This window comes from Microplitis mediator, chromosome 1 (assembly GCF_029852145.1).
Source record: "Microplitis mediator isolate UGA2020A chromosome 1, iyMicMedi2.1, whole genome shotgun sequence".
Taxonomy (NCBI): Eukaryota; Metazoa; Arthropoda; class Insecta; order Hymenoptera; family Braconidae; genus Microplitis; species Microplitis mediator.
In genome coordinates this window covers 3,931,928-3,958,107 of record NC_079969.1, presented here as the reverse complement: position 1 = coordinate 3,958,107, position 26,180 = coordinate 3,931,928, and the positions used below count along the sequence as shown (strand labels likewise).

At 28.1% G+C, this 26,180-nt stretch overlaps 5 protein-coding genes across 8 annotated transcripts; 2 read left to right on the top strand and 3 right to left on the bottom strand.

Moving 5' to 3' along the window:
- Window positions 1-1,992: 1,992 nt before the first annotated feature.
- Window positions 1,993-6,595, bottom strand: LOC130671613 (leucine-rich repeat-containing protein 47-like). 2 transcript variants are annotated; one of them, XM_057475625.1, is made up of 5 exons: window positions 5,767-6,595; window positions 4,429-4,917; window positions 4,039-4,366; window positions 2,391-2,622; window positions 1,993-2,311 (listed from the first exon to the last, which is right to left on the bottom strand). In XM_057475625.1, the coding sequence occupies exons 1-4, from the start codon at window positions 6,353-6,355 to the stop codon at window positions 2,424-2,426; spliced, it is 1,605 nt and encodes a 534-aa protein (XP_057331608.1). In that variant the 5' UTR covers window positions 6,356-6,595; the 3' UTR covers window positions 1,993-2,311; window positions 2,391-2,423. The 2 variants fall into 2 exon arrangements, with proteins under 2 accessions (XP_057331608.1, XP_057331602.1); XM_057475619.1 differs by having other exon boundaries at window positions 1,993-2,622; window positions 5,767-6,593.
- Window positions 6,596-7,989: 1,394 nt separating this feature from the next.
- Window positions 7,990-12,192, top strand: LOC130669391 (transmembrane protein 39A). Of its 2 annotated transcripts, none has more exons than XM_057472281.1 (7): window positions 7,990-8,454; window positions 8,536-8,675; window positions 9,387-9,485; window positions 9,565-9,671; window positions 10,489-10,741; window positions 10,886-11,093; window positions 11,815-12,192. In XM_057472281.1, the coding sequence occupies exons 1-7, from the start codon at window positions 8,110-8,112 to the stop codon at window positions 12,064-12,066; spliced, it is 1,404 nt and encodes a 467-aa protein (XP_057328264.1). In that variant the 5' UTR covers window positions 7,990-8,109; the 3' UTR covers window positions 12,067-12,192. The 2 variants fall into 2 exon arrangements, with proteins under 2 accessions (XP_057328264.1, XP_057328254.1); XM_057472271.1 differs by having other exon boundaries at window positions 9,562-9,671.
- A 191-nt stretch (window positions 12,193-12,383) lies between these two features.
- LOC130669401 (8-oxo-dGDP phosphatase NUDT18) lies at window positions 12,384-16,136 on the bottom strand. Its single transcript, XM_057472294.1, has 4 exons — window positions 15,503-16,136; window positions 13,639-14,182; window positions 13,462-13,567; window positions 12,384-12,785 (listed from the first exon to the last, which is right to left on the bottom strand). The coding sequence occupies exons 1-4, from the start codon at window positions 15,609-15,611 to the stop codon at window positions 12,546-12,548; spliced, it is 999 nt and encodes a 332-aa protein (XP_057328277.1). The 5' UTR covers window positions 15,612-16,136; the 3' UTR covers window positions 12,384-12,545.
- A 1,125-nt stretch (window positions 16,137-17,261) lies between these two features.
- LOC130668748 (cytochrome c oxidase assembly protein COX15 homolog) lies at window positions 17,262-20,169 on the top strand. Of its 2 annotated transcripts, none has more exons than XM_057471196.1 (5): window positions 17,262-17,491; window positions 17,621-17,919; window positions 18,776-18,908; window positions 19,208-19,823; window positions 19,896-20,169. In XM_057471196.1, exons 2-5 carry the CDS (start codon window positions 17,622-17,624, stop codon window positions 20,148-20,150), a joined length of 1,302 nt encoding a protein of 433 aa, XP_057327179.1. In that variant the 5' UTR covers window positions 17,262-17,491; window position 17,621; the 3' UTR covers window positions 20,151-20,169. The 2 variants fall into 2 exon arrangements, with proteins under 2 accessions (XP_057327179.1, XP_057327168.1); XM_057471185.1 differs by having other exon boundaries at window positions 17,263-17,538.
- Window positions 20,170-22,728: 2,559 nt separating this feature from the next.
- Window positions 22,729-25,760, bottom strand: LOC130668753 (ubiquitin domain-containing protein 1). The gene is made up of 4 exons (XM_057471209.1): window positions 25,396-25,760; window positions 23,779-24,138; window positions 23,532-23,650; window positions 22,729-23,016 (listed from the first exon to the last, which is right to left on the bottom strand). The coding sequence occupies exons 1-4, from the start codon at window positions 25,475-25,477 to the stop codon at window positions 22,858-22,860; spliced, it is 720 nt and encodes a 239-aa protein (XP_057327192.1). The 5' UTR covers window positions 25,478-25,760; the 3' UTR covers window positions 22,729-22,857.
- Window positions 25,761-26,180: the final 420 nt, after the last annotated feature.

The window sequence follows — 26,180 nt, the reverse complement described above, 5'->3', positions numbered from 1 at the left end:
AATGGTACGTTACATTACTTGTACCAATAAATGTTCTCTTCATTTTTTCAATTTCGTTTATGCACTGGTCGCGTAATTTGTCAAATTTCTTCCAATTTTTTACGAATGATAAGTTTTCTTCATTGACATAAAAATTCGCCGCACTACATTTCACAATATGTTCCGAAATTATATCAGTAACTTTTTCTGGATCAGGAGCCTCTCTATGTAGTAAGTTATATAGTCTCTCAGTAGTAAATGCTGTTCTACCAAGATGGTTTATTAAATTAACATCAATACCAGCATTAAGAAGTTGCCTTATGATATTAATGTTAGTCGTATAAATAATTGCGTAATGAAGTGCTGAATTCTTAAAGTCTGACACTATATTTATATCAATCGTATCATGATTTAAGAACGTTCTTACTGCTTCCGAGTCTTCACTTTTGACAACAAGATGTAGAGGACTTTCTCCATAAGGTATCTTTACATTATTAGGATTTGAACCGTAGGCTAGAAGAAGTTTTATAATTGGTAAATTTCTTCTAACAACAGCATGGATTAGTGGTGGTCCATAAAAACCAGCATCAGGATTCGGATCAGCATTATTTTTTAAAAGTAGCTCTACCATTTTTACATTATTTCCATGAATAGCGATATATAATGGTAGAGTAGCTGAAGTAGAAACTTTAAACATCTCACCCAATTCGGGACTGGAATTAATGGAAAGCAAGCGATGAGTTCCTTGATAATATTGTTCTTCTGCACGCGAGAAACGGTAGTATTCGGAGGAATCAATTGGATGATTAACGTCTGCTCCAAAGTTTATCAGACTTTCAAGTTTTGACAGGTTATTCACTAAAACAGCCGCAGTAAAAACTGAACACCAGTGTTCACTTTTTAAATGCATATCGGCTCCTTTGCGGAGCAGATAGTCCACTAATCTTTCATCATCATTGAACATTGCTATGTGAAGCAACGTTAAACCACCCAAGGCTGGAATCACTGCATTGATATCTGTGATCCGACCGTATTTTATCGAGTCGGTAACGTATCTGTAGGTAAACTTTGAACGGAGTGATTCCATTGTAATTAATTTGATATTGTTGGTAATTGTTTATTTTTAACAAATGAACTTTTAACAAACGAACTTGAGCACTACACTGTTAGTAACTGTTCACTTTGTACTAATTCAACGTTAAATTATTGATAAACGTTGGTTATACTGATGTAGTCTTAAGACGAGAGTAGCTGTACGACTTGCAGTCTCAAGATCAAAACTGAGTTTAAATGCTGATGTCTATGGTATCTTCGACGTTAGCAAAAATGCCCCCGACAATGATTTTTCTTGCCCCACTCTTCAAAATCCATCGTCATTAGTGCAACAAAGATATAATTATTCAAAAGTAAACCCATAAAGGACAACAATAGTTCTTAAGTTGTTCTGAAAATTAATTACTTTCTTCTAAAATTAAATTTGTCCATTTAACAATACGGGATTTCTAAGAAGGCCATTGTCTCAACTACTATAGGCTTCCAGTCTTTCTCACAATAACTTTATCTTTCTCATTTTAAAATTTAAATAAATTTCGAGCTACTAATGACGATTCTTCGTCATAGAAATATTTATTCTAAAACTAACTATTTAAGAGTTCTATACATATGCAGGGCATTAAATACTTATGTACTTTACTATTGAAATACTGTATATGAGTGTCATTACGACAGTCCATCTGTAAACCATTAAGGTTTTCTCGAACTAATTACACTCTGTTAAATTGTTACCTGGGTCCATATGAGCGACTGAATAATTGTCTGGGTCAAATTTTCGTATCTACAATAGAGTTGAGTTAAATTAAAATATTTTACGGTAAATTAGGGCGATTACCGTAACTCAGATCACTTAAAATATTAAACGTGAATTTTTCAAAATTACAAAAATAAATGTTCATATTCGTAAATTCTTTATTTAAATTTATAAATAACGAAGTTAGGAAAATTGATAAATATTTTATTTCCTGTTTGTACATTTTTTTTCATAGGTAATTTCTAAAAGATAATATAAATTATGATGATACACATCGAGTTTAGAGAATTTTAAATTTCTGAAATTTGAAAGATGCAAAAAGCTGAAATTACACTGCCTGCGTACCAATACGAGCAAGCGAACTAAACTTTAAAAAGTAACAACAGTAAATAGGAACTATATAAGACAAATTATACTGTAGGATCATGATTGATGAACTTTTTGAAAAAAAGTATAGTTTCTAGTAAACCTCGCCTGTGCATATTTATAAAAAAAATTTTAAATGTAACTTTACTATGAAATGTCCTAGAAAATTCGTTAATTAACAATAAGTTATTGTATTTAATACAAGTAGAAACTGAAAAAAAATTTTTTTGTTAAATACCAGTAATGGAAAGGAAAATATGTTCTTGTATCATCAATCTCTTATAATTTTAATCTTATCATCGAAGTTCAAATCAACTCGTGATGGATAAATATGTTTCAAATTTCCCTCCATATCAACGACTTTTACTTGTTCGACCTCCAAATTATGAGCGTTTGAAGTTTGGTTTGAATCCGTTGATGAACATAATCCTTGAGTGATTAATTCTTTCAAAAATTCATCCATTACATTTCTGCCGACATAAAATTATCATGAAATTTAATTTGAAGAAAAAAAATAATTTCACACTCTGACTACTTAGAGACCGTTCAGAAAATATGTTCGCACTGATGGGGGAGGGGGAGGGGTCTAAGGAAACGTTCGCAGCTCATAAATTTTGAAAATTTTTCTCGGTTTCTTTAAATTTTATTTTTTTGACGAAAGTCATTTGCTTCATATTTGTAAGTATATAAATATTTCTACATTTATATCAGTCATAATAGAAGGAGGGGGGGAGGTCTATCTTTTGTGCATAATTGATAAGAGGATCGCAGAAAATGTGACGGAGTGGGGGTTCTAAAAAGGTATAATTTTGCGTGACGTATTTTAAGACCGGCCTTTTGTCATTTTGTAAAATAACATAAATATCAGGGTGTTTCAGAAAAAACATATTTTTTTTTGGTATTCAAAAATTAAAAGTATACCTAAAAATAAAAATTTTGGTGGCAATCCGAGCTCTTAATAATAATATTAAGGTTTGCCTCAATCCATTCTTCTATTTTCCATTTAAATAACATAGGTAAAAATTTTTTTTTTTTTTAGAATTTTCCAGCTTACAGACCACTTAACGGATTTTTATGCGCAATGAAACTTTATGTAGGAAATTGAACGCTCAACGAAAAAAGTCTCTTATCATTTTTTGATAAATCCCACTGTTCAAAAGTTATTTAAGTTTCAAGTCAAATTTATAGTAAATTTTAGATCTTTTCACTTTCTGGCGAAACTATCAGTCTTATTACAAAATGTCATATGACCTTTTTTGTAGGTAATTTTATTCCTTACAAATTATTACGAATAAAATTTTTCGAATTTCCGCATTGTTTTCAATTTATTTTCGTTTCAATGTCAAGCTCTTAAAATTTATCAGAAATCTATTTTTTTAAAAGCTTGACATTGAAATGAAAATAACTTGAAAACAACGCAGAATTTCGAAAAACGTTATTCGTAATAATTTGTAAGGAATAAAATTATCTACAAAAATGTTCCCGTGATATTTTTTGATAAGACTGATAGTTTCGCCGGAAAAGTAAAAAAATCTCAAAATTTACTATAAATTTGACTTGAAGCTTAAATAACTTTTGAACACTGGGATTTTTTAAAAAATGATAAGAGACTTTTTTGTAGAGAGTTCAATTTCCTACAAAAACATTTGTTGTGCATTAAAATCCGTTGATTGGTTTATGAGCTAGAAAATTCTAAAAAACAAAAATTTTTTTTCCCGTGTTATTGAAATGGAAAATAGAAAAATGGATTGAGGCAAACCTTAATATCATTATTAAGAGCTCGGAATGGTACCAAAATTTTTATTTTTAGTTATACTTTCAATTTTTGGATACCATAAAAAAAAAAAATGTTTTTTTTTTTTTTAAACACCCTAATAAATATTCACCTGCATATTTGTTGAGAAGTAACACCAGTAACTTCAATAAACATATTTTTAGTGTTAACACTCATTTTTGTTATGTCGCTGTTAGTAATTGGCGGAAATGATATCACTTGATTCGCAGAATCTAACAAGCATGGAAATAATGGTTTCCCTTCAATCAAATACAAATATTTGTAAATCCCAGAGTAGACATTTCGTTTTTTTTCACGTCGTAGATTATCCGCTTCGACCTGAAGACGTTTGAATAATTCAGCTGCTGTGAAAAGTTTGGTTCGGCCTAATGGTTTTATTTCAATCTCAGTGGGCGCCTTTGCAGTGAACGTCAAATCGCCTGGAAACAGTAATTGGATTTCACTAGTAATTATAAAATTAAAAATATTGAATGAACATTACCTGGAACTATTAAATCGTAGTCATGCGTCGCAATGGTGGCAGCATTTCTTTTATCGCAAATACCGTCGTGTAATTTTGTTTGCAACTGAATAAATTTCTTGAAATTTTCTTCATTGAATGAGATATTTCTAACAATGCAGCCAACAATATGAGGACGCACTTGTTTAATGCTTTCAGTTATTTTGATGACAGGACTTTCATTACTAACGTGGGTTATTTTTAATTTATGCGTTAAATTGTCAATGGCGTCATCATCAATATTTTTGTTATGACCATCATTCTTTGTGTTCTTCTTACTCTTGCCTTTGTTCTCTTTACCACTTGATCCTTTACTTTTAGATGATTTTTCGCAATGCTGATTTACGTAATCAAGTATTTGTTTCGTCCTGCACTGATCAATTAATTTCTCGAGTCGTTTATCGTTCAATTTGTTACCCTTCAAGTTAAGTTCCTTTAGCTTTTGACAGTCGGCTAGTTCACCTGGAACGGCTGTAAGTTAAATGTAGAAAAGCGATGAATAAAATGAAATTATGTGGGCAGAAATTTTTTAATTTTCCCGCCATTCAAATTACGTCATAAATCTCAATAATAATTTTTATTTATTATAATTAATTACTCTTAAGTAAATCCAGTGCAGCCAGATCGTGCGATATTTTTACCTCTTTCCGTAGTGGAATATTATGGAGTGTAATGGCAGGAGGGGGTAAAAATATCACACGATATGGCTGCACTGAGTAAATCTATTGGATTTGACTTTACTTTATTTTAGGAAATATACACAGAAAAAAATGATTTCTTGGCATAAAAAAATTTTTACTTGCCCTAAGAAATTTTTTTCACTATGAATTGACAAGGAAAATTTTCTGAGGGCGAGAAAAAGTCTAGGCCTAAGAAAATTTTTGTTTTCATTTCACAATAAAAAATTTTTCTTGCGTCAAGACATTCTTTTTTCCTGAGTACAAAAATAAACGCCAGCGATAGCATGCATGTTTTCCACATGATACTGAATTCAGCCGTCTAATAATTTTTGAATTTTTTTCGAGACGATAAATTATTAAAAAAAAAATATTTCAAATAATTGCACCAATAGTTTTTTAAATTTTCTACCTGTGTATGTTTAAAATTTTTTTTTTTTGTAATTGAATAGCCGATAAAAAATTCAAAAATCGTCAATTTTCTGCCAACTTCAGGATCATGTTTTTCACAAGAGGAAACTGCGCAAATAATCGGTATGAATTGACATGAAAAATAACTGATGCGTGTTTATGTCTGATCAGGTCTGAACATTTTTCCCCGGGGTATTCAGAGTATTTGATTTTACAGTGAAATTAGACTTACCTTTGATACAATTGTCAGCGACATCAAAATGCTTTAATGAAGGCAGCACAGAAATAGCATCCGGAATTTCTCTAATACTATTTTTGCTGATTTTTATTTCTGCTAAAAGACTCAAATCATTGTAGCAAACGTCCGGGAATACATCAAATTTATTGTTCGACAAATCTAGTGTATTTAATTTGACATTCGCTTTAAGACACGGCACCTTACTTAGCAAATTCGAATTCAAATTAAGTGTCGTCAGTTGTGTTAACAAAGTGATTTCATCAGGTACCAGTGTCAGTTCATTGGATGAACAATCAAGAATTTTTAACTTGGTTAAATTTTTCACTGTCACCGGAATATTTTGCAGTTGATTCGAATGCAATACCAATGTTGTTAAATTTGTTAACCTGCCGATTTCCTCGGATATAAATTGAAGACATGTGTGACTGATGTTCAAATAATTTAATGTTTCGCAATTAAATAATTCGTCACTTAAACCGAATGATTTTATTTTTTCTGATATTGATGCACCAGACAAAATTAATTCGTGACGTTTTTCTTTCTTTACTTGTTCAATTTCATTCCAATTATTGTCGACACTCATTTTTTATTTTTAATTGTCCAAGTTATCGAGAAAAATTAATGACAATTATCGAAAATTTAAATTTAAAATGTGTTTTTGTAACGTAAGTTTTGAACCGGCAGTTTTAGGTTAAAGTAACCATTGGAACCATATGCAAAAATATTTTATATCAAGTCCTAGCCTACCAGTAAGTGCGACAATTACGCTCGCAATTCAAATCCCAGGTTAGATAAAAAATAAGAATTGAATTCACGTCTTATTAATATTTACCCCCACCTACTGTTCTTTTTAACTCGGACTTGGACTCTAGGTTTGATTGTCTTGTGATTTTTTTATAGTCGTGGCTGAAGAAGTAATAAAAGATCATGTGTGAATTATAGATGACAATTTTCAATTTTTAAATTTTTGAATAAATAAATATGTAAATAAAAATGAAAAATGCGCAGTTAGATAATGGAAAAATCAGTACGCGCGTTTTTTTGAATTTTAATTTATGAGTGTGAAGTAGCAGACAAATTTGTAATTTTAAATAAATTAATTAATTAAAATAATGAAGTTTTAAAAAACGCGCGTACTAATTTTTCAAATATTTAAATACGTATTTTTTAGTTCGTGTCTTACATTTTATTTATTTAGAAAAAAATTCAAATTGTCAGCTACTTCACACTCATGATTTATAAACTTTTTGAATAAATAAATAAATGAAATGTAAGGAGTAAAAATGAAAATAAAAAATGCGTTAAATAATTAAAAAATCGGTACGCGCGTTTTTTTGAATTTCATTATTGCAATTTTTTTATTTATTTATTCAAAATTTATAAATTTTTTCATATCTGCTACATTTACACACGTAATGGATGATCCTGAAGTTAACAGACGATTAGCAATTTTCAAATTTTTTTTTAACGTCAATTAAAAAAAAAACTAAAATATGCACATGTAGAAAATTCAAAAAACTATAAGTGCCATTTTTTTGTACTATAATTCGTAGTTTTTAAAAAAATCAAAAAATTATTAGACGTCTGCTAACTTCAGTATCATCATAATGAGGTCATGTTTAAATGAGAGAAAAAATTTTAATTATCATATCAATAAATAAAAAATTTTGTGTTTTATTGTTGACAACTCAAAACTTTAACAATCGATACCTCTAAGAAAAAAAAGAACAAAAATTTTGAAATAATGGCATGATACTGGTTAGCCGACGTTTGGTCATTTTTAGATTTTTTTTAAATCGACGTCATTAAAATAAAAAATTCAAAATAATTGCACTTATAGTTTTTAAAATTTTCTACATGTGTTTATTTTTATTTTATTTTTTTTTTTTTTGTAATCGACTTGAAAATAAAAATCCAAAATTGCTGACTGTCTGTTAACTCCAGGATCATAATGGCGCGTAATTTAAAATGTGTCATCATCCTAAAAAATATTTCTCAAGTATCGGGTACCAAACTACAAATTTTATTTAAGAACTTGACCCAAATGTTAGAGAATTTAATAGACAGTTCACTTAAATGCGACTAATTAATGATCCTCGTTAACAAACAATTAACAAAATTTAAATTTAAAATCTTTGCAGTCAATTTGACGTTAAATTCCTGCTGTAGTTTTCTGTCAACTTTCAGTCAATGGAACCATCAGGGATTACATTCCTACACAACTTCAGGTCATACGTATCAGTTAGTTCACATGTTTGCTACGAATATACAAAAATAATTAAAATCGTATCAGTATCAATGACTGAAAACATAAAAATTTTTAAACTCTGACTCGGGATGCCTAGTGCAAGACGTAATTCAAATCGTAACTTTAATGGACGTGTACCATTAAATATTTATCAAGTTCCTCCATCGCAGTCATTGTCAACAACAGTAACAACAAATGTAACCTCCAATGTATCAACGAACTCATCATCAATAAACGATGAAAAAAAATATAACGATAATGTAAATAAACTTCTAGCACCAAAACATGTACCAATACCGACTGTCCCAGTTGATGAGCAGCTCATATTTGAAGCTATTTCTCTTGGTATATCTGTAATTGCGGCATGTTTACAATTGTTGAATTTATATCGCACTGTCTGGTGGTTACCGCAGTCTTACAATGACAACAGTATGGTAATTAAATAAAACAAAATTTTTATTTATCAGGAACAGAACTAAATTTTTTATCTAAGATTTAATTTTATATTTTTTCAGAATTTTTATCTTATAGATCCTTATTTAATTATATTTATAATAACAATGATAACTAGGAGATTTGTCTATGCATTACTAAGGAGATTGGTTGACTCAATTAGTCCAGTTAGATGGATACCAATATCACAAAAAGTAATGAGGTAAAATATATGAACGTTACAATGATACTGAAAGTAGCAGACATCAGACAATTTTTTAATTTTAAACCTGAGCCGCATCTAGACTAAAAAATTTGCTGAGTGAACGTGAATTAATTCCTGAGTTAATGCGGAGTGAGTGTGAAGTGGATGACTTTTTATTTTATCTACTCAGAGTGAAATTCACTCCGAAAGGAAATTTGAATATTAAAACTCTAAATCGGAGTAAATGTGGATTTTAAAAAAATCCGGATCACTGAAATCATTCAGTTGAAAAACTAAAATGACACTGAAGTTCACCGCCGTCTGATAATTTTTGAATTTTTTTAAAAATGACAGATTATAAAAAAAAAGTATTTAAAAAATTGCACCTATAGTTTTTTTAATTTTCTACATGTGCATATTTTTATTATTTTTTTTTTTTCAATCAAGTTGTGGAAAAAAAAATTCAAAAATTGGTAATTGTCTGCTAACTTCAGTATCATAAAATAAACTCCATATTTACTCAGTATACGGAGTAATTTTTTTAAAAATTCTGAAACTGGGTAACGGAGTGAATTTGAATTTAAATAAAATCCGTAATCACGAATTTTAGTTTTTTATATCAAAGAAATAAATTTTTTGATGTCCGCTACTTTCAGTATCAAAAATATGAGAATTAAATTATCGCTTTATTTTATAAAAAATATTTAACCATAAAAAATTAATTTTTAGAACCATTTTACTTGCAATCACACTAGCGATATTAATATTTTGCCTGTATTTAATAAGTCAACGGCACAATTCTATGAAAGTCTTCTATCTTTGCTATCCGTGAGTATTTTTTTTCTTTGCAATTTAAAATGTAATTTAATTGCCGATAACTAAAATTATTTTTATTATGCCCTAGAAGTATATCTGTATATTTTTTCATGTTCGGTGTGAGTATCGATCCATTTTTTGACATCACGAGTGCGCCTTTATACATCAAAGAAGATCGAAAAACTAAATTTTTATTAGGTAATATTTTAAATAAAGCAACGTTCAATATTTCCTACAGTCGAATTCCATTAACTCGGAACTTCTCCTCAATCTTGACCCCCACTACAAGCTACGATCTCTCCTACCCCATGCTATATATTTGTATGTGTGTATGTTTATATATGCATCATACATGTAGATGTAAGAGCGCATGCGTGCATTTTACTATTTCAAAAAAGAAGGGGCATTCGATAAGTCGGAATTTCCACTCCATCGAATGGCACGTTACAGGTCTACCATAAAAATCTCTACCTTACGACAACTGAACCATAACCAGGCCTACCCCAAGTATCTGTACCACACAACAACCATACCAGTTTCAAAAACTACCCGCGAAAATTTTAACCAATCAACAATTCTATCACTTAGATAAGACAATTGTTAAATGGGTCTGTTGATTTATTTGGTAATATGTTCAGAATCGCCGTTCTTAAAACTGTAACTCGTACTCTTGTAAGTTTCGCCGGAAGACATTTCGGTAAGATTTCTATTACAGCCGTTTCATATTTTCGTCGCTATTGATTTTGGTACGGTTACAATTATTGATTATAGTTTTTTTAATTTTGGTAGATTCATTGTTTAATTCCTTTCTTAAATCTCCGCGATTAAGGTCAAGTTGTCGTAATAGATCCAGTAGATGTTCAGAAATGTTTTTAGGATGAAAGTATGGCACTCTACTTAAGAAGATCGAATAGCTGTCGGATTTAATGGAATTCGACTGTATTCCTTTCTAATGATATACATGGAAAATATAGTAAATTTATTATATTTATTTATAAATGGTTTCTTTTCTCAGACAAACCTTTGCATAATTGTTCATTAAATGCATCCGCAATAAGAGCAGAAGTATCAAGTTTACGATATGACTTCAACTGTAGATTAAAACGCGCTCTTTTTGCATCATCTGGTAGCGCTTATGTATGTGGGATAGCACCAATTATTTTTGTACCTCAATATCTTCATTTTAATATGTCGTGGATTATTCAACATATTGTACTTTTTTGGCTGGGAAGATTAAGCGCACATTTTGCTCAAGCTTATCCAGTCAGGTAATTTCTATAAATTTTACTCCGTTAGCAAAAGAAATGGTCTTAAGAAAATCTTTACACAAAAGATTTTTTAAAAACTTATTGATAGAAAACCGGATACATGGAAATTTGAATTTAAATTAAATAATAATTTATCTTGCACAGATATTGTGATGTATTACATCGCGCAGCACTACATCTAGGTAAATGGTCTAAAATAGACAGCCGTAATGTTCATTTGGCAGCACAATCATGGAACGATAGTACACTTTGGCCCCATGGATCGATAGTTAAACATAACAAAGAATTTTATCGATCCAATGGTCTTTGTACTGCCGCCGAACCTGGAAATTCAAGTCACTACCGATTTTACGTAAGAATTCATTTTTTATTTTTATCCATACCACGTAATTTAAAATTATAAAATTTATCATGTGGTGTGTTCGGACCCCCCGTTTCGGCGCACTGGGGTGCCCTCGTATACCCGGGAAAATTAAAATTCATAATTAAATTATTAGACAAAACGTCAATTACCAATAAAAAACAATGTATGAATTATCAAATGTTTCGATTAAAGTGAAATTAAAGTAAGCGATTCTTAATGTATGGTTATGAATAATCTTTATAACTAGTACCAATATAAATAAAGAAAAATGGCGGTTGTTAATTAATAAGAAACATTAATAAAAATCAATTTTATTATGCTACATGCACACAAAATTTACACACGCACACTTACTGCAGACAGATAGTATGATTTTCATTTATATATTTTTTAAGACTATTCTCAGACAGTGCCCCCAATTAGCACACTTGATAATTCATACTTTTTTTTTTATTGGTAATTAACTTTTTTTCTAATAATTTAACTATGAATTTTAATTTTTCCGGATAAATGGCGGGCGCCCCAGTGCGCCGGGCGTGGGGTCCGAACACACCAATGGGTTCACATCTGAACTAAAAAAATATTTTAGTAGATTATCAATAATAACAAGCAATTAGATATTTATTATTTATTACTCGAACGAATCATAACAATCATAGCTAGACTATGAACATGTTAACAATATAGAAATATTAAATTTATATTTCAGACACTTTTTAATAATCCAACAATGCTCTTATGTTCATTGCTGGGATTACAACTGCTATTAGTATCAGTACAACTATTGATACTAATGCGTGCTGTCGAGTGGTACCAGATTCTATCAATGACATTATTGTTAATAACGAACTATTATACTCTTTTTAAATTAGCGCGGGATTTTCTCGTGTGCTGGAAAGTTTATCGTGCTGAAAAAATTATACAAGAAAAAGCACAAACTGCCATAAATACTAATCAATAAATTATAAATTTATTTAAACACTGAAATTAGTATTTTTTATTATCGTTACAATCATTTTAATTTTTTCTGTTAATTTGTTTTTTTTTTGTTTGTTGTGTAATTATTTGTTTTAAGTGTCGTATTATTACTATCAATAAATAATTTATTTGAAACTACATACAATAAAATATTATTTTAAATATTTTTTTTTTATTATTACTTATGTGTTATTATATAATTAGTCGAAGTATAAAAATTGTAACTATATCTGTAAATTTAATTGTAAAAAAATAACTTTTTTTTAACAATGATATTAAATATTATACAGAAAAAAATCATTTTTTGGTGCAAAAAAAAAGTTTCGTAGGATTTTCTTGACTCAAGAATTTTTTTGTGTTCAATTTATAAAGCAAATAATTTTTTGTGCCAAGAAATAATTTTTTTCTGTGTATTAATAAAATTATTAATCGATAAATTAGTTAATGATTAAATAAAAAAAATTAACGAACAACATTCAATGGTATAGTCATGTTACGAGGTAACCGCGTAGCAATTAAATCAGCAATATTTTTGCTAACTTCGTGCCAAACATATTTACCAATGATCGTTACTTCTTCTAAAGCCGGACGAAATGATACTAATATTGTAAAGCAAATTCCATCACCTGATTGCTCACCACTATATTCTACGGATAATAATCCGTGTGGTCGGTGCTGAGCTACTTCATTGCCAAAAATTTCCTTTCAACAAAAAAATAAATAATTAATTATTATTAATAAATTAAATTAATTAACATAAAAAAGTACACGTAAAAAAATACTGGAGTTAAATTAACCGCAGTACTAAAACTTTCCCAGGAAGAGATTACCCGGGTGTTTTCGGATTTTACTTCCATTCCGGGTTTGTATTGAATATCCCCTACCCCCTTCCTTGCGCATGCGCAGATTAGAAATATTCGATAGTGGGGCGACTCTGAAGTTCATTCTCTTCCTGGGAGAAGTCTAGTAATAAATGAACTACTCTTTCTAGTCATGGTATCGAAGTGACTGTAAGATTAATTTTTACTGCCATAGTTCTATTTACTTATCGACTAGGGTAAAAATTTGTAGTTCAGTAACTACTCAATGCAGTAAGAAAAACTCATCCTGTAGTTTGTGTAACCACACAATTTTATAAGAATTTATTGGCATCGGTGGATGACAGCGCAACTCGTAGGGGTCAAGAGTGAGGAGAAGTTCCGAGTTAATGGAATTCGACTGTACGTGCTTGTGTTTTATGTAAACAAAAATCTATGATAGTAATCGTCACTAAACGTGTAGTAATCTTATATATTACTAGTCAGTGTCGTATATGTATCCCCTGTGGTAAATTTAACTACACTTTTTTTATGTGTATCTGTAGTTAAAATATACTTACGACCATAAATTTATGCAACGTTGAATGTAAATTTTTGCTTGGATTTATTTCACATATCGGTAAATGTAAATATGATTTTTCTGATATCAAAACGTGCATCCGATTTCTGTAAATAAAATATTTTTTAAATAAACATATATACTTTCAAATAAAAAAAAATAATTGACAATAACTTACGTCGCTTTTCTTTTTATACAAACAATAAGTCGTATGAAAAGTTTGTTCCATGATTTTTCAACCGGTAGAAGTGGCAGATGCCAAGGAGGATTAATTCCGGCTTTGCGATCTCTTGCTCGTTGAATGAGTGGTAAAATATCTGAAGATCTAAGTGACAAATCATCGACATTATTTACCCATGATGCTTGCAATGATTCCTCATTAGCTTGATCAGGTGTCTTTAGTGTTCCGCCAGTCACGTCACCGGTCATAACAAATCTGAACCAAGAACCACTGGCACATTCTACCATTATCAGAGACTTTGGTTCCATTGTTAGTCCAGTTTCTTCTAATACTTCACGTTTCACTGCGTCTATTAATGTCTCATTTGGTTCAACGCGACCGGCAGGTAAATACCATTTGCCAGCACATGATGCTTTTGCTTCTTGGATCATCAGCACTTCGTCTTTATCATTTATTATTACTGCCGCTACTATATATGTTACTGTTTTTTGACATATTGGTAAATAGCTCGAATTTGATGCTGGTTTTATACCTTTAGCTTCTGCAAATATTAAGAATTTATTAATAATATAGATTTATTTTGTCAAAACTCAACAATAAATTTAATAATGATGATAAAAAATTTAAACTTCAATTCCAATGCAGGTAATCATGAAAAATCTAGTGTGTGACTCAGGATAAAACACGATTTCAAACTATGGGCAATGAGTTTTTGCCTACAACTTGGCAGCCAACTTTACTCTGGTCTGAAATCGTTTTGTTTCATCCCTTGTCACACAATATACTATTTTATACAAATACTTCAATCACTAAAATTCTATCGTCTAAACAATAATATGAGAAAAATTATTAAATAAATAATCAGATTTTAATTTTTTTTTTCCTTCTCCCTGAATTTTAATGATACATGATAAACATAATTAGAGTAAATTTTATAAATAAATAAATATGTAATTATTCAATTTAAAAAAATTGGTTCTTATTTTTAAAAATATTTATAATCATGATCCTGAAGTTAGCAGACATTTAAAAATTTTTGAATTTTCGTATTTCAATAAATCAATTGCAAAAAAATAAAATAAAAATATGCACATGTAGAAAATTTAAATAACTACAGGTGCAATTTTTTGAAATATTTTTTTTTTGTGTTTTATCGTTTAAAAAAAAATCCAAAAATTATTAGACGTCTGCTAACTGCAGTATCATTTATAATCTTGAAGTTAGCAGACAATTAACAATTTTTGAATTTTGTTTTAAGAATTTAATAAAAAAAAAAAAAAAAAACTAAAAATATGCAAATGTAGAAAATAAAAAAAACTACAGAAGTAATTTTTCAAAATATTTTTTTTTTAAATGGAACGTTTTTAAAAAAAATCTAAAAATTATTAGAGGCCGGCTAATTTATGATTCTGAATTTAGCCGACTTATAATTTTTAGATTTAAAAAAAAAAATGATAAATTAAAAAAAAAGTAATTTTTGAAAAAATTGCACTTATAGATTTTTAAATTTTCTACATGTGCATATTTTTAGTTTTTTTTTTTTCATAATTGATTTGTTGAAAAAAAAATTCAAAAATTTTAATTGCCGTAACTTGATGAGTGTGAATGTAGCAGACATCAGACAACTTTAAAATTATAAAAAAATAGAGTAAATAATTAAAAAAATAATATTTCGAAAAAATTCACTCGTTAATTTGAAAATTTTTTAAATGCGCCTTTTTTTTTAATTTAATTTTCTCAATTATTTACTCCATTTATTAATAACTTTAAATTTATTCGACGTCTGCTGCATTCAAACTCATGGTAACTTCAAGAATGTGATGAAAACTTCACCGATTATATAAAAAAATTAAATAATTACCAATAGATTCATTTTGTTGTGCCAGAGGATAATCACAAATTTCTTCATCATCATCTAATCTCAATCCGTCTAAAACTTGACGTATATTTTCTTCAATACTATCTGGCATTATGATAAACTTTTATTTAACTTCTTTCAAATATAAATCATTAATTTAAAATCTCCGGTATATTTTTAAAAGAACATTAAATCACGCACTTGATGAGTAACAAATAAATTATTTAAACAATAATAATTATAGATTTAGAGTTTAGTCTGACAAGTGTCTGACAACATTGTGGTCAAGATGGTTATTATATTACATTCCTTTTTGCTTTTCCTACTTAAAATTCTACTGACACGTATAGATGGATAAATAAATTCATAATGCGTACGTACAGTTACATACATAGATAAGTGTAAGGTTTCATGCCTTTTTCTTAAGCTTTCTTGCATTCTAGGTCATTATACTAAACATTTACTACATTAGATAGATTTACTTCATTCAACTTCATCTTTCTCATTATCTCTTACTATTTTCACTTATCTCTCTCTATATATATGTATATATATGGATATACATGTTCAGCAAGGTCTTTTTTATTTTTAATTACTTTTTACTACTTTCTTTTTTAATTTCAGCGACCATTTTTAAACGGCATGACTACGGGCGAGAAGCGGGAAAATTTAAATTTATTTTAAATTAAGAGTGAATATAACAGATGTGACAGTTTATAAATTTTAAATAAATAAATAATTTGAAATAATGAAATTAAAAAAAAGACACGTGATTTTTAAATTATTTAAAAATTTTATGATACTGAAGTTAGCCGACGTCTAATAAATTTTGAATTTTTATTTTACTGACAATTTCACTACCGTAGAATATTAAAATTTTGAAATTTTGATTGTACGTAAAAACATGAAAGTAAATGTAGCAGACATAAGACAATTTTTAAATGACAGATAAAAAAATTAAACAATTAAATTGATAAAATAAAAAAAAATGCATGTACTGATTTTTGAATTTTCTAAAAGTCAATTTTTTAAATTCTTTTGTTAGAAATATTTTTAATTCATTATTTTAAAATTTGAAAAATTGTCAGATGTCCGCCAACTTTACTGTCATTTGAAAAACTGCATCTAACAGTAAATTACTAAATAAGTAATCTTGATATAAACTGAAAATTATTGAAAGTTATGAAATGATAATAAACGCTCTCTAATTTATTATATTACTAGTGCTAAACTAGAGCGTAACAAAAGTGTTATCTTTACTTTTTATCATTTTTTATTACTAGTAATCTCGCGGCCTAAAATTTATCTTCATAATTGTATTTTTTAATTAAATAATATGAAACAAAATCTACGCGCTATTTTTTTATTCTGCAATGTAAGCCGCCCCTTTAGAAATTCAAAATTCAAGTAGTGAATGGGAATATTCCAATGAAAAAATTGGAATTCAATCGTTAATGGAAATATTTCCTATGAAAAATTTGAATTTAATCGTTAATGGAAATATTTTCCTATGAAAAATTTGAATTTAATCTTTAATGGAAATATTCCTTATAAAAAATTTGAATTCAATGATCAATAGAAATTTTCCTCATTAACAAATTGAATTTAATAATTAATAGAATCCCCAATGGATTAAAAAAAGTAATGAATTATTTACGCTGCAGACATCTCTTTGTTTTGAAAAAACTAGAGATCGTACTAAAATTCATTTTTTTATCGACGTCAATTTTAATTTACTGTGACAGCGCCACATATTTTGTTCTTTATTCCCGCTCCGTCGAGTTTCCAGTAATTCTCAAATTTTTCTTAAAATTAAAACAGATTTTTGTTTACGCAGAAGTTCGCTCATCCCCGCAGTTTAAAAAAAATGTCACGTCATAATAATTAATACTCAACATTTGATAATAAACAATCAATTAAAAAAAGTGACATTCATTATTACAAACAAATTAATTTTTCTACAAATATAAAAACTATTTACTGATACCCAATGTAAGAATATCAATAATTTCATCATTTCTAAGAAAAACTTCTTTCAAGTAAGAACTAGAAATGAACATTAAGATAAAAATACTAATTAATTTTTTTTTGAATCATTATAATTTCCTTTATTAATTTTAGAATGATAATTTTATCAAAATTGTGTACATTGGGGTTAAGACATAGAATAACCTCAAATTTGTTGGTGACCAATACCCGCAATTTTTATAACTTTTCAAGTAAAAGCGGTAACTTATTTTCACATCTGAAATTATTCGGGAATAATTTGAAAAAAAATAAATTACTGATAAAAAATGCAAGACGATCCGGTCAAACGATAGCGTTGCGGTTGTCATCAACAGAATGTAAAAAATCAAACAAAATTGTTGGATCCTGGTTATTATTATGCAGCGGGATGGTATTTGTTGCAGTATCACTAGGTACTATTTCCTACTTTTTTACTTTTGAAATTATAAAAAATGTATTATTAGAAATAATAGATAAAACTTATGGAAAATAAACTATTTATTGAGTAATTATTATAAAATGATATCTTGTTCATTCGCTGTCATGATTTAAATTTTACACGGTATTGTTTTCTTGTTCACCAGCCTACAATCTTTATTTATAAGGAAACATTCATTTTATACATTACAAAATTTATGGGAAATAAAATTTCCTATTGTATTTTTTATTTATTAATGAGCCAAAATATTTTTTTTTTATAAATCAGGGCCAGATTTTCAAACCAGGTTTATTTTTATCCGGGTTCAAATTGATATTGCTAGTATATTTATGCATTAATAATATATATCAATATATACCAGCAATAATAATTTGAACCCGATTTGAAAAACTGGCCCTCAAAAGTATACAGAAAAAAGAGCAGTGGAAAAATTACAGTTTTTAGTACAAAAACAGGACTCGTGTAAAAAATTTTGTATTAAAGTTTAGGCTCCGTAATAAATTAATATCAGTAAAAATATCCTGGAAAAAAATAACTTCATAAAAAAACCTTCAATTTCAAATTTGATCCTTGTAGTTATCTATGAATATAAATATCACAACATAATAATATTTACAAGTGATATTTAACTCCGCGGGAAAAAATTTGAATTTGAATATTCATAATTTTTTCTGGTTATTTTAATCAGGGTTATTTTGTCTGAGGGTAACTAGTCAGGGCACCATAGTTTGCACTGTAATAATTAAGTCTACTTGTAACACAGTAATTACAAGTAGACTCAATTATAACAGTTTCAAAAATCATGAGTAAATCCCTTTTTTTTTATGTAGGTGGCATTACTAGGCTTACTGAATCAGGCTTATCAATGGTTAATTGGCGTTTTTTGGGGGAAAAAATGCCAGTTACCCAATCACAATGGGTTGAAGAATTTGAAAAATACAAACAGTATCCTGAATTCAAAATGTGAGTTCAATAAATACTTTTTTTTTACATTATAATTCATTTGAAAATTTATTAACCAATGAGAGTATCTCTCCCTACTTTTATGTAATGATCATCCAGTAGATTTTTTACTTTAAAATTTTTTTCCATTACGAGACAAATGTTTTGATCTTCAGGTACATGGAAAAAAATTTTTAGCCATAAAATAAGTCTACAAAATGATTAGAGTTTATAAAATTCAAAAGGGTGCATAAAAATATAAGTTATTTCGGAATTCATAACGCGATATATAAGTTGATAAATAATTTTATACATTATAGCTTAAACAAAAATATGACATTAGAAGACTTCAAACGAATCTGGTGGATGGAATACATCCATCGAATGTGGGGAAGATTAATTGGAGTATCATTCATAGTTCCCGCTTCATACTTTTGGATAAAGGGAATGTTGAGTCCAGGAATGAAACCAAAAGTATTAGCACTGGGTGGTCTAATCGGCATCCAAGGTCTGATGGGCTGGTATATGGTAAAGTCGGGCCTAGAAGATCGTTTTGATGGACCAGGGGATGTTCCCCGTGTGTCGCAGTATCGTTTGGCGGCACATCTGGGTTTGGCATTAGGACTTTACGCGGGATTTCTTTACAATGCATTAGACCATTTAGTTCCTGCCAAATTAATGCCCGAATCCAATCCGACATCAAAATTTTCATCTAAATTATTAAGATTTAAAAGATTTGTTTACGGTACCAAAGGATTAATTTTTTTAACTGCGCTATCGGGGGCATTCGTCGCCGGCTTAGATGCTGGGCTAATTTATAACAGCTTTCCAAAAATGGCCGACAAATGGATTCCCGATGATATTTTAGCGTTTTATCCATTTTTGAGAAATTTCACCGAAAATCCTACTACTGTACAGTTCGATCATAGAATTTTAGTGAGTAATTTTTCATTCTGGTAACATCCAATCAACTAATGATTTCTATAAGTAACTTTATTTTTTTTTCAGGGAATCACAACTTTAACAATGATCACATTAGTAGGTTTTATGTCAAGAAAGTTAAAGATTCCAGGTCATGGTTCAAAGGCAGTGTTAGCTCTTATTTCCTTAGGATATTTACAAGTTATTTTAGGCATTACAACTTTGTTAAATTATGTACCTATTCCTCTAGCGGCTTCGCATCAATCTGGTAGTTTATTACTACTCAGTTCGGTAGTTTGGCTCTGTCATGAGTTGAAATTTGTACACAGATTACCAAAGTAAATGTCATTGTAAAAAATTATACTATTTATTTTTTAATTAACGCATATTTATAGTAAATAAATTTAAATAAAATTTGTAATTAAATATTGTGTATTTAATTACAGTCGAAATCCATTAACTCAGAACTTCTCCTCAATCCCTTCCCCTACTACGAGCTGTGATCTCTCCCACTCGATGCCGCGCGTTTTGGGCCCAAGACAATTTATCCCCGACAATTCCACTTTTTTATTATCAAAGAATTTCATATCATAATGATGATCGGGATGATCTTAATAATGATCGGGATGAATTGTCTTGGGCCCAAAACGCAGTGAACCCTCCCACCCCAAGCTGTCATTTACTCTTTAAAAGAGAAAGGGCATTCGATAAGTCAGAATTTCTAGATAATTTCCACTCCTCTGTAGACTCTGTCCGAGTTAATGGAATTCGATTATGTTATTTGGCGCATGCGCGATAATCCTGTTTTATCATATCTACAAAGCGAGCCCTGTGTCCGTTTATCGACCGGAGTGCTGTAATAAATATGAAGGTAATGCAGATGTCTAGATTTTCCACCATCATGACATAATGAGCTCATAATAGCTGACTTAGTCCACTAGTTACGTAATGTACTAATTTAATTAATACACGCTAGGGAAATAAAAAATAATGAAAACTTTTTTTAAAATTTTATATTAAATAGTTCGTGAGGATTTTTTTTCACATGTTAAAAGTGTACAAAAGTCTGTGTTAAATGTGTATGTATTAAACTGTGTAATATAACTTTTTTTGTATTGATAATGTTTGGACTTGATTGGATCGACTACAATTATTAATTTATTGTAAGATTTTATTATTTACTTCTATTTCTAAGAAGAATTGATATTTTTTTTTATAGTATTACTTTTATTGATTTTCGTTAAATATTTTTAAAATTAATTATCTTTTGATTTGAATCCTAAATTAATTATTACTGGCAGTCACTTTCCAATCAGTCATAATTTAATTATTGTTTTATATTGATTGACTTTTATTACTATTATTATCATTGGTATTTTTTTTTAAATTTTCAAAAAATTTTGTGCATTTTAAAAAATTATTGTAGACAATGAAGAAAATCAAGACAACTTTTTAAATGTCGTTTTTTAAAATTAAATTATTTTTTTTATTTTAAGATATATATCAAAGTAATTAGAAGTGATTATTATTATCATTATGATAATTAGTAAAAATTACATATGATTATTGTTATATAGGTAATAAAATAATTACAGAAAATTCAAGTATTAGTTATAACATTTGAAGCTGATAATTGTTACGTTCTCGGCGATATTTTATATACAAATATAAATATATATAATCATATGTAATTCTTAACATAATTATGATCATAATTTACAATCACAAGAATATTTTCACTCGTACAAAATATATTCTGATTATCATCGTATATATTAAATGGCTTTTTTATATATATGTATATTTTGTTTTCAAAATTATGAACTGGAATTTAACAGACGATTAATAATTTTTGGTTTTCTTTTTCAAAAAATCATTGAAAAAAATGCACATGTAAGAAATCAAAAAAACTACAGGTGCCATTTATTTCAAATATTTTTTTAAAATTTATCTTTGAAAAAAATTCAAAAATTACCAGCCGCCTGCTAAATTCAGTATCATAATAAATCACTTAATTAATAGCAATAATTAAGCGGAATTAATATAATTTAATTAACTTAAGCCGACAAAAATACTTGAAAAAAAAAAGTTTAAATTGTTACATAAATTTGAAATATAAATAAAATGTTATCTGATAATAAAGGATTAATACGGCAATTTATTTATATTTTATCATTAAAAAATTGCACTTATATAATATAATTATAAATTTTATCTTAAATAATGAATTTATTATCTAAGCCTAACAATTAATGTTTACTTGTCTAAGTATTATATTTTTATAGTAAAATATTTTCTTTACATTTCTAAAATTTCTATAGACATTTTTAAAATGATCTTTTAATTGAGATGATAATAATAGTAATAATAAAACAAGAAAATATATCTAACTTTTTATAATTTTTTAAAATTACATTTTTATTCAAACTTTAAATCCTTATTTTTTTTATCCAGATTTATTTTACTCCTTAAAAATACACTAATATTTATTTTTATTCATAATTATAATTATCATTTTATTTTAACATCAGTGTACAATTTAAGGATTAAAATTCGTCATATATTTTAATTATTTACTTATTAAAAAATAAAAAAAAAATTATAAAAATTTTTTTCCATAGAAATATTATTTTATTATACTTAAAAATTTTCAGTCCATTGTACTGTACACTACTATTATTTCCACATGGTAAAGGACGTCATATATTCATATATTTTATATATAAGATAAGAGACCCAGTAGCCGACCCTTCATATATTTGTCGTCTACATTTACTAAATATATGAGTGATCGGATCCTAGTGTCCTGATCAGATACTGGGTCTCTTACCTTATATATAAATATATATATTATATTTAATCAATTCATAGCTGATTTATATCTTTGCAGTATAAACTAAAACCCACATTTGAATCTGTGTTATTTGATTTTCTTTATGTTTCTTAGTTAAGTAATTGTTAAATTTCGTAAAATTCGCTAAGCTTCTTAATTAGTAAAAAAAAAAAGTAATTAATGAAACCATTTTGTTGTTAATATCGATATTATCTTTCAACTATTTTTCGTAGGGCTCTCATCTTTCTCAGCATTAACGATCACTTGAATTACATAACCAGGTTGGATTTTAGCTTCTTCTATGTGCATTTTATCACCAAGCAATTTCCCACCGAAGAACCATCTTTGTTTTGAAGGCTCTAATCCTTCTTGACTCTACAAAGTTCATTTATTATAATTTTTAGTAGTACAGTTGATAAAATAAAAAATTTTCCGAAAAAAACTCTGGATGCCCGGGAAAGTTTTTTAAAAATTCAAATTTTAAAATATGATACAGAAATTAGCCGTCTATAATTTTTGAATTTTTAAAAGCGGCAAATTTAAAAAAAAAATATTTTTAAAAATTGCACCTGTAGTTTTTTAAATTTTCTACATGTGCATTTTTTTAGTTTTTTTTTTTTTAAATTAAATCGTTGAGAAAATTCGAAAATTGTTGTCTGCTAACTTCTGGGTCATTTTAAAATACCGGAAACAAGAGAACTGACATAATTTTTAGAACTTTTTCCATTTTATTTTTTTACAGGAGAAATTTAAATTAAAATTTTCAGATGACTTTTTGATCTGCGTAAAAATGAGATGTTTTTGCTGATATTTTTTTGTCCGAGTCATTATTTCAGAGATAAAATGAGGGAGAGAAAATTTTTAAAATAAATTATTAAAAATTAAATTACCTGAAGTTTCTTCTTAGCAATTCCAATAGTATCTTTACTGTAAACCGGAAGTTTAACGTCCGCAAGAGTAGTTGACAGTCTTAATTTTAACGTTATTTCTGTACCACCATCAACAGGTTCTAAAAATAAAATCATTTAAAAAATTTATAATAAATATTTAATATAAATATAGAAATAATATTTAAGAAAGATAATAAATTATCAATGTGACATTGAGTAAAAATAAAATTGATAAAAAATATTAAACCTGAACAATCAGCTGGTGAATCTCTACCACTATCTTCCTTAACAATATTTATCGGATATGATAAACAATAAATTGGTACTTGATATCTAGTTCCTAACTCATCATAACATTCTGTTAAGAATCCATTTGGAACGGATATATTTGCGCCATCAAGTATTGCTTGGGCTAATTGATAATCTTGAGCTTCTGCAGCAGTTGCACCGGCTCTTAACGCGTCCCATATTTCTTTTCTGCCATCAAATGCTGGGGCTGTATCCCAAAATTCATCCCGCTTACTCCGTAATTGTCCTTCAGTTAATGGTACATCTGATTTCCATCTTATGATCTCGTGACATAGTGGATGGTTTTTACGTGAATTACCTAAAAAAATAAAAATAACGTAAAGATTTTGAAACTGATGCCGTATTTTCTTCATCTATTTCCGCATTTGATTCATTTCGTCAAAATTCAAAGTTAACTTTTACAAGATCTTTGGCTGCATTTACAAGTAACAAATCTTGTTTATTCAAGTGGTCCACAGAAAAAAAGATTTCTTGGTACAAAAAATTTTTACACTCCAAGAAAATTTTTACTTGACCCAAGAAGTTTTTCTCATTAAAATTGAAAACAAAAATTTTCTTGGGGAGAGAAAAACTTTTCTTGGGGCAAAACAAATTTTTTTTATCCTAAGAAAATTTATATTTTCAAATTGTAGTAAAAAAATTTTCTTGCATCAAGAAATTATTTTTTTTCTGTGTAAAAAAAATCATTCATTAGTTTTTTTTCTCAAAAACTAGTCATGGAACTGATCAACATTTGGCTGTACACAGAAAAAAAATGAGCCAAGAAAATATTTTGGAAAACAAACGATTTTGTGAACCAAGTCACGATTTTGAACCAAGTCAAGAAAATCTTGAGCCAAGAGAACTTGTCTTAGTCAGAGATCTCTACTTTCTCTAAGAAAATTGACGTTTTCAAAAAGAAATTTTTTTAATCAAAAATATTTGCTTTCAATCGAATTTTTTTTTCTGTACAGACCAAAAAAAAAATTTCTTGACGTAAGAAATATTTTGCATTACGAGAAGACAAAAATTTTCTTACCATCAAAAATTTCTCGACGCAAGAAATTTTACGATCCTGAAGTTAGCAGACAGTAAAAAATTTTTGGATTTTTTTTTCAACAAATTACAAAAAAAAAAAAAAAAACTAAAAATATACACGTAGAAAATTGAATGAACTATAGGTGCAATTTTTCAAAATATTTTTTTTTATAATTTATCGTTTTTAAAAAAATTCAAAAACTGTCAGACGTCTGCTAACTTCAGTGTCATGAAATTTTTAAAAAATTTCTGACATGAAAATTATTTTTGTCGTCAAATAAATTTTTTAATAAGTTACTTATATTTTTTTTATGCTGTCATTGATTTATTATCCAAAAAAAATTTAATAAAATAATTGATTACTTATTAAGAAATTTATTTTTATTTCCAAGACTCGATTATTTAAAAAATTTAAAAATGTAAAATGATTGAAAAAAAAAAAACATTTTTTTTTTTCATTAGTTTCTTCATTGACTTAATTATGAATAAATTAGAATGTTATAATTAACATGAATAAATAATAAATTATAAAAATTACCTGATTGTGTTCTAGTTGAATTAGCTGATGTATCATCTACAGAGGCAGTCCTTGCCCTCGTTATACCAATGCAACCACCCATTCTACACGATCAAAATAACCAAACATTTCACTATTGTAATTCAATAATAATAATATAATCGCAAATTTTTCCATTTTTATCCATTTTTCGGACTCGCGTTACTTTATCCAGAACTTTATACTGATACTTCTTGCTCATTAAATTGTAATTTAATTACTTGATTAGTAGACGACGCTAATTACAACCATGTAAATTAATAAAATATATAAAACATTTAATATTTACGCAGGGTGATGATTGTTCGATTCTTTATGTCTACGACGTTTATCAACTTTTTTTTATTTCTTTTTTTTATTTATAGTAAATTATCACGCCTGAGGACGCTAGCTTCTTATTTTCATATTTACTGATAAGGTAATCACTTTTATTATCAACTCTTGATAAGTCAAATCGCCCCTACTCTGATAGCCACGACCACAAGTTAACTTCAAGTTACTGCCGTATTCTGAAGCCAATTTAAAGGAAAGCGGAGAGCAAGCAGTTATCTGTAAGTTGACAGTAAATTGTCTGTAACTTGAATTCAATTTAAATACAAGAACTGTCAGACAATGACGTTAAGTTGATTGAATGTTTCACTTCAAATTGACGGCAAGTTTTTCTGTCAACTTGTAGACAATTTTATGTATAAATTTGCTTGCCTTCTGAAATAGTAAGAATGAACATTACCAACTGTTTTTTTTCGTAAAAGTTTACTTTTAAATTG

Bases quoted from the DNA above. Each gene is read 5' to 3' on its own strand.
- LOC130668748 (XM_057471196.1), top strand. From the start codon at position 17,622: ATGATAATTTTATCAAAATTGTGTACATTGGGGTTAAGACATAGAATA. The intron at 17,920-18,775 runs GTACTATTTCCT...TTTTTTATGTAG, and splicing joins ATTTGTTGCAGTATCACTAG to GTGGCATTACTAGGCTTACT. The intron at 18,909-19,207 runs GTGAGTTCAATA...TATACATTATAG, and splicing joins CAGTATCCTGAATTCAAAAT to CTTAAACAAAAATATGACAT.
- LOC130668753 (XM_057471209.1), bottom strand. From the start codon at position 25,477: ATGGGTGGTTGCATTGGTATAACGAGGGCAAGGACTGCCTCTGTAGAT. The intron at 23,651-23,778 runs GTTTAATATTTT...TTTTATTTTTAG, and splicing joins TTCACCAGCTGATTGTTCAG to AACCTGTTGATGGTGGTACA. The intron at 23,017-23,531 runs GTAATTTAATTT...TGAACTTTGTAG, and splicing joins TTGCTAAGAAGAAACTTCAG to AGTCAAGAAGGATTAGAGCC.
- LOC130671613 (XM_057475625.1), bottom strand. From the start codon at position 6,355: ATGAGTGTCGACAATAATTGGAATGAAATTGAACAAGTAAAGAAAGAA. The intron at 4,918-5,766 runs GTAAGTCTAATT...TTTAACTTACAG, and splicing joins CGCTGACAATTGTATCAAAG to CCGTTCCAGGTGAACTAGCC. The intron at 4,367-4,428 runs GTAATGTTCATT...TACTGTTTCCAG, and splicing joins CTACGATTTAATAGTTCCAG to GCGATTTGACGTTCACTGCA.
- LOC130669401 (XM_057472294.1), bottom strand. From the start codon at position 15,611: ATGCCAGATAGTATTGAAGAAAATATACGTCAAGTTTTAGACGGATTG. The intron at 14,183-15,502 runs GTAATTATTTAA...TAATATTTGCAG, and splicing joins ACAACAAAATGAATCTATTG to AAGCTAAAGGTATAAAACCA. The intron at 13,568-13,638 runs GTAAGTTATTGT...TTTTATTTACAG, and splicing joins TGTATAAAAAGAAAAGCGAC to AAATCGGATGCACGTTTTGA.
- LOC130669391 (XM_057472271.1), top strand. From the start codon at position 8,110: ATGCCTAGTGCAAGACGTAATTCAAATCGTAACTTTAATGGACGTGTA. The intron at 9,672-10,488 runs GTAATATTTTAA...TTCTTTTCTCAG, and splicing joins AAAAACTAAATTTTTATTAG to ACAAACCTTTGCATAATTGT. The intron at 11,094-11,814 runs GTAAGAATTCAT...TTTATATTTCAG, and splicing joins CAAGTCACTACCGATTTTAC to ACACTTTTTAATAATCCAAC.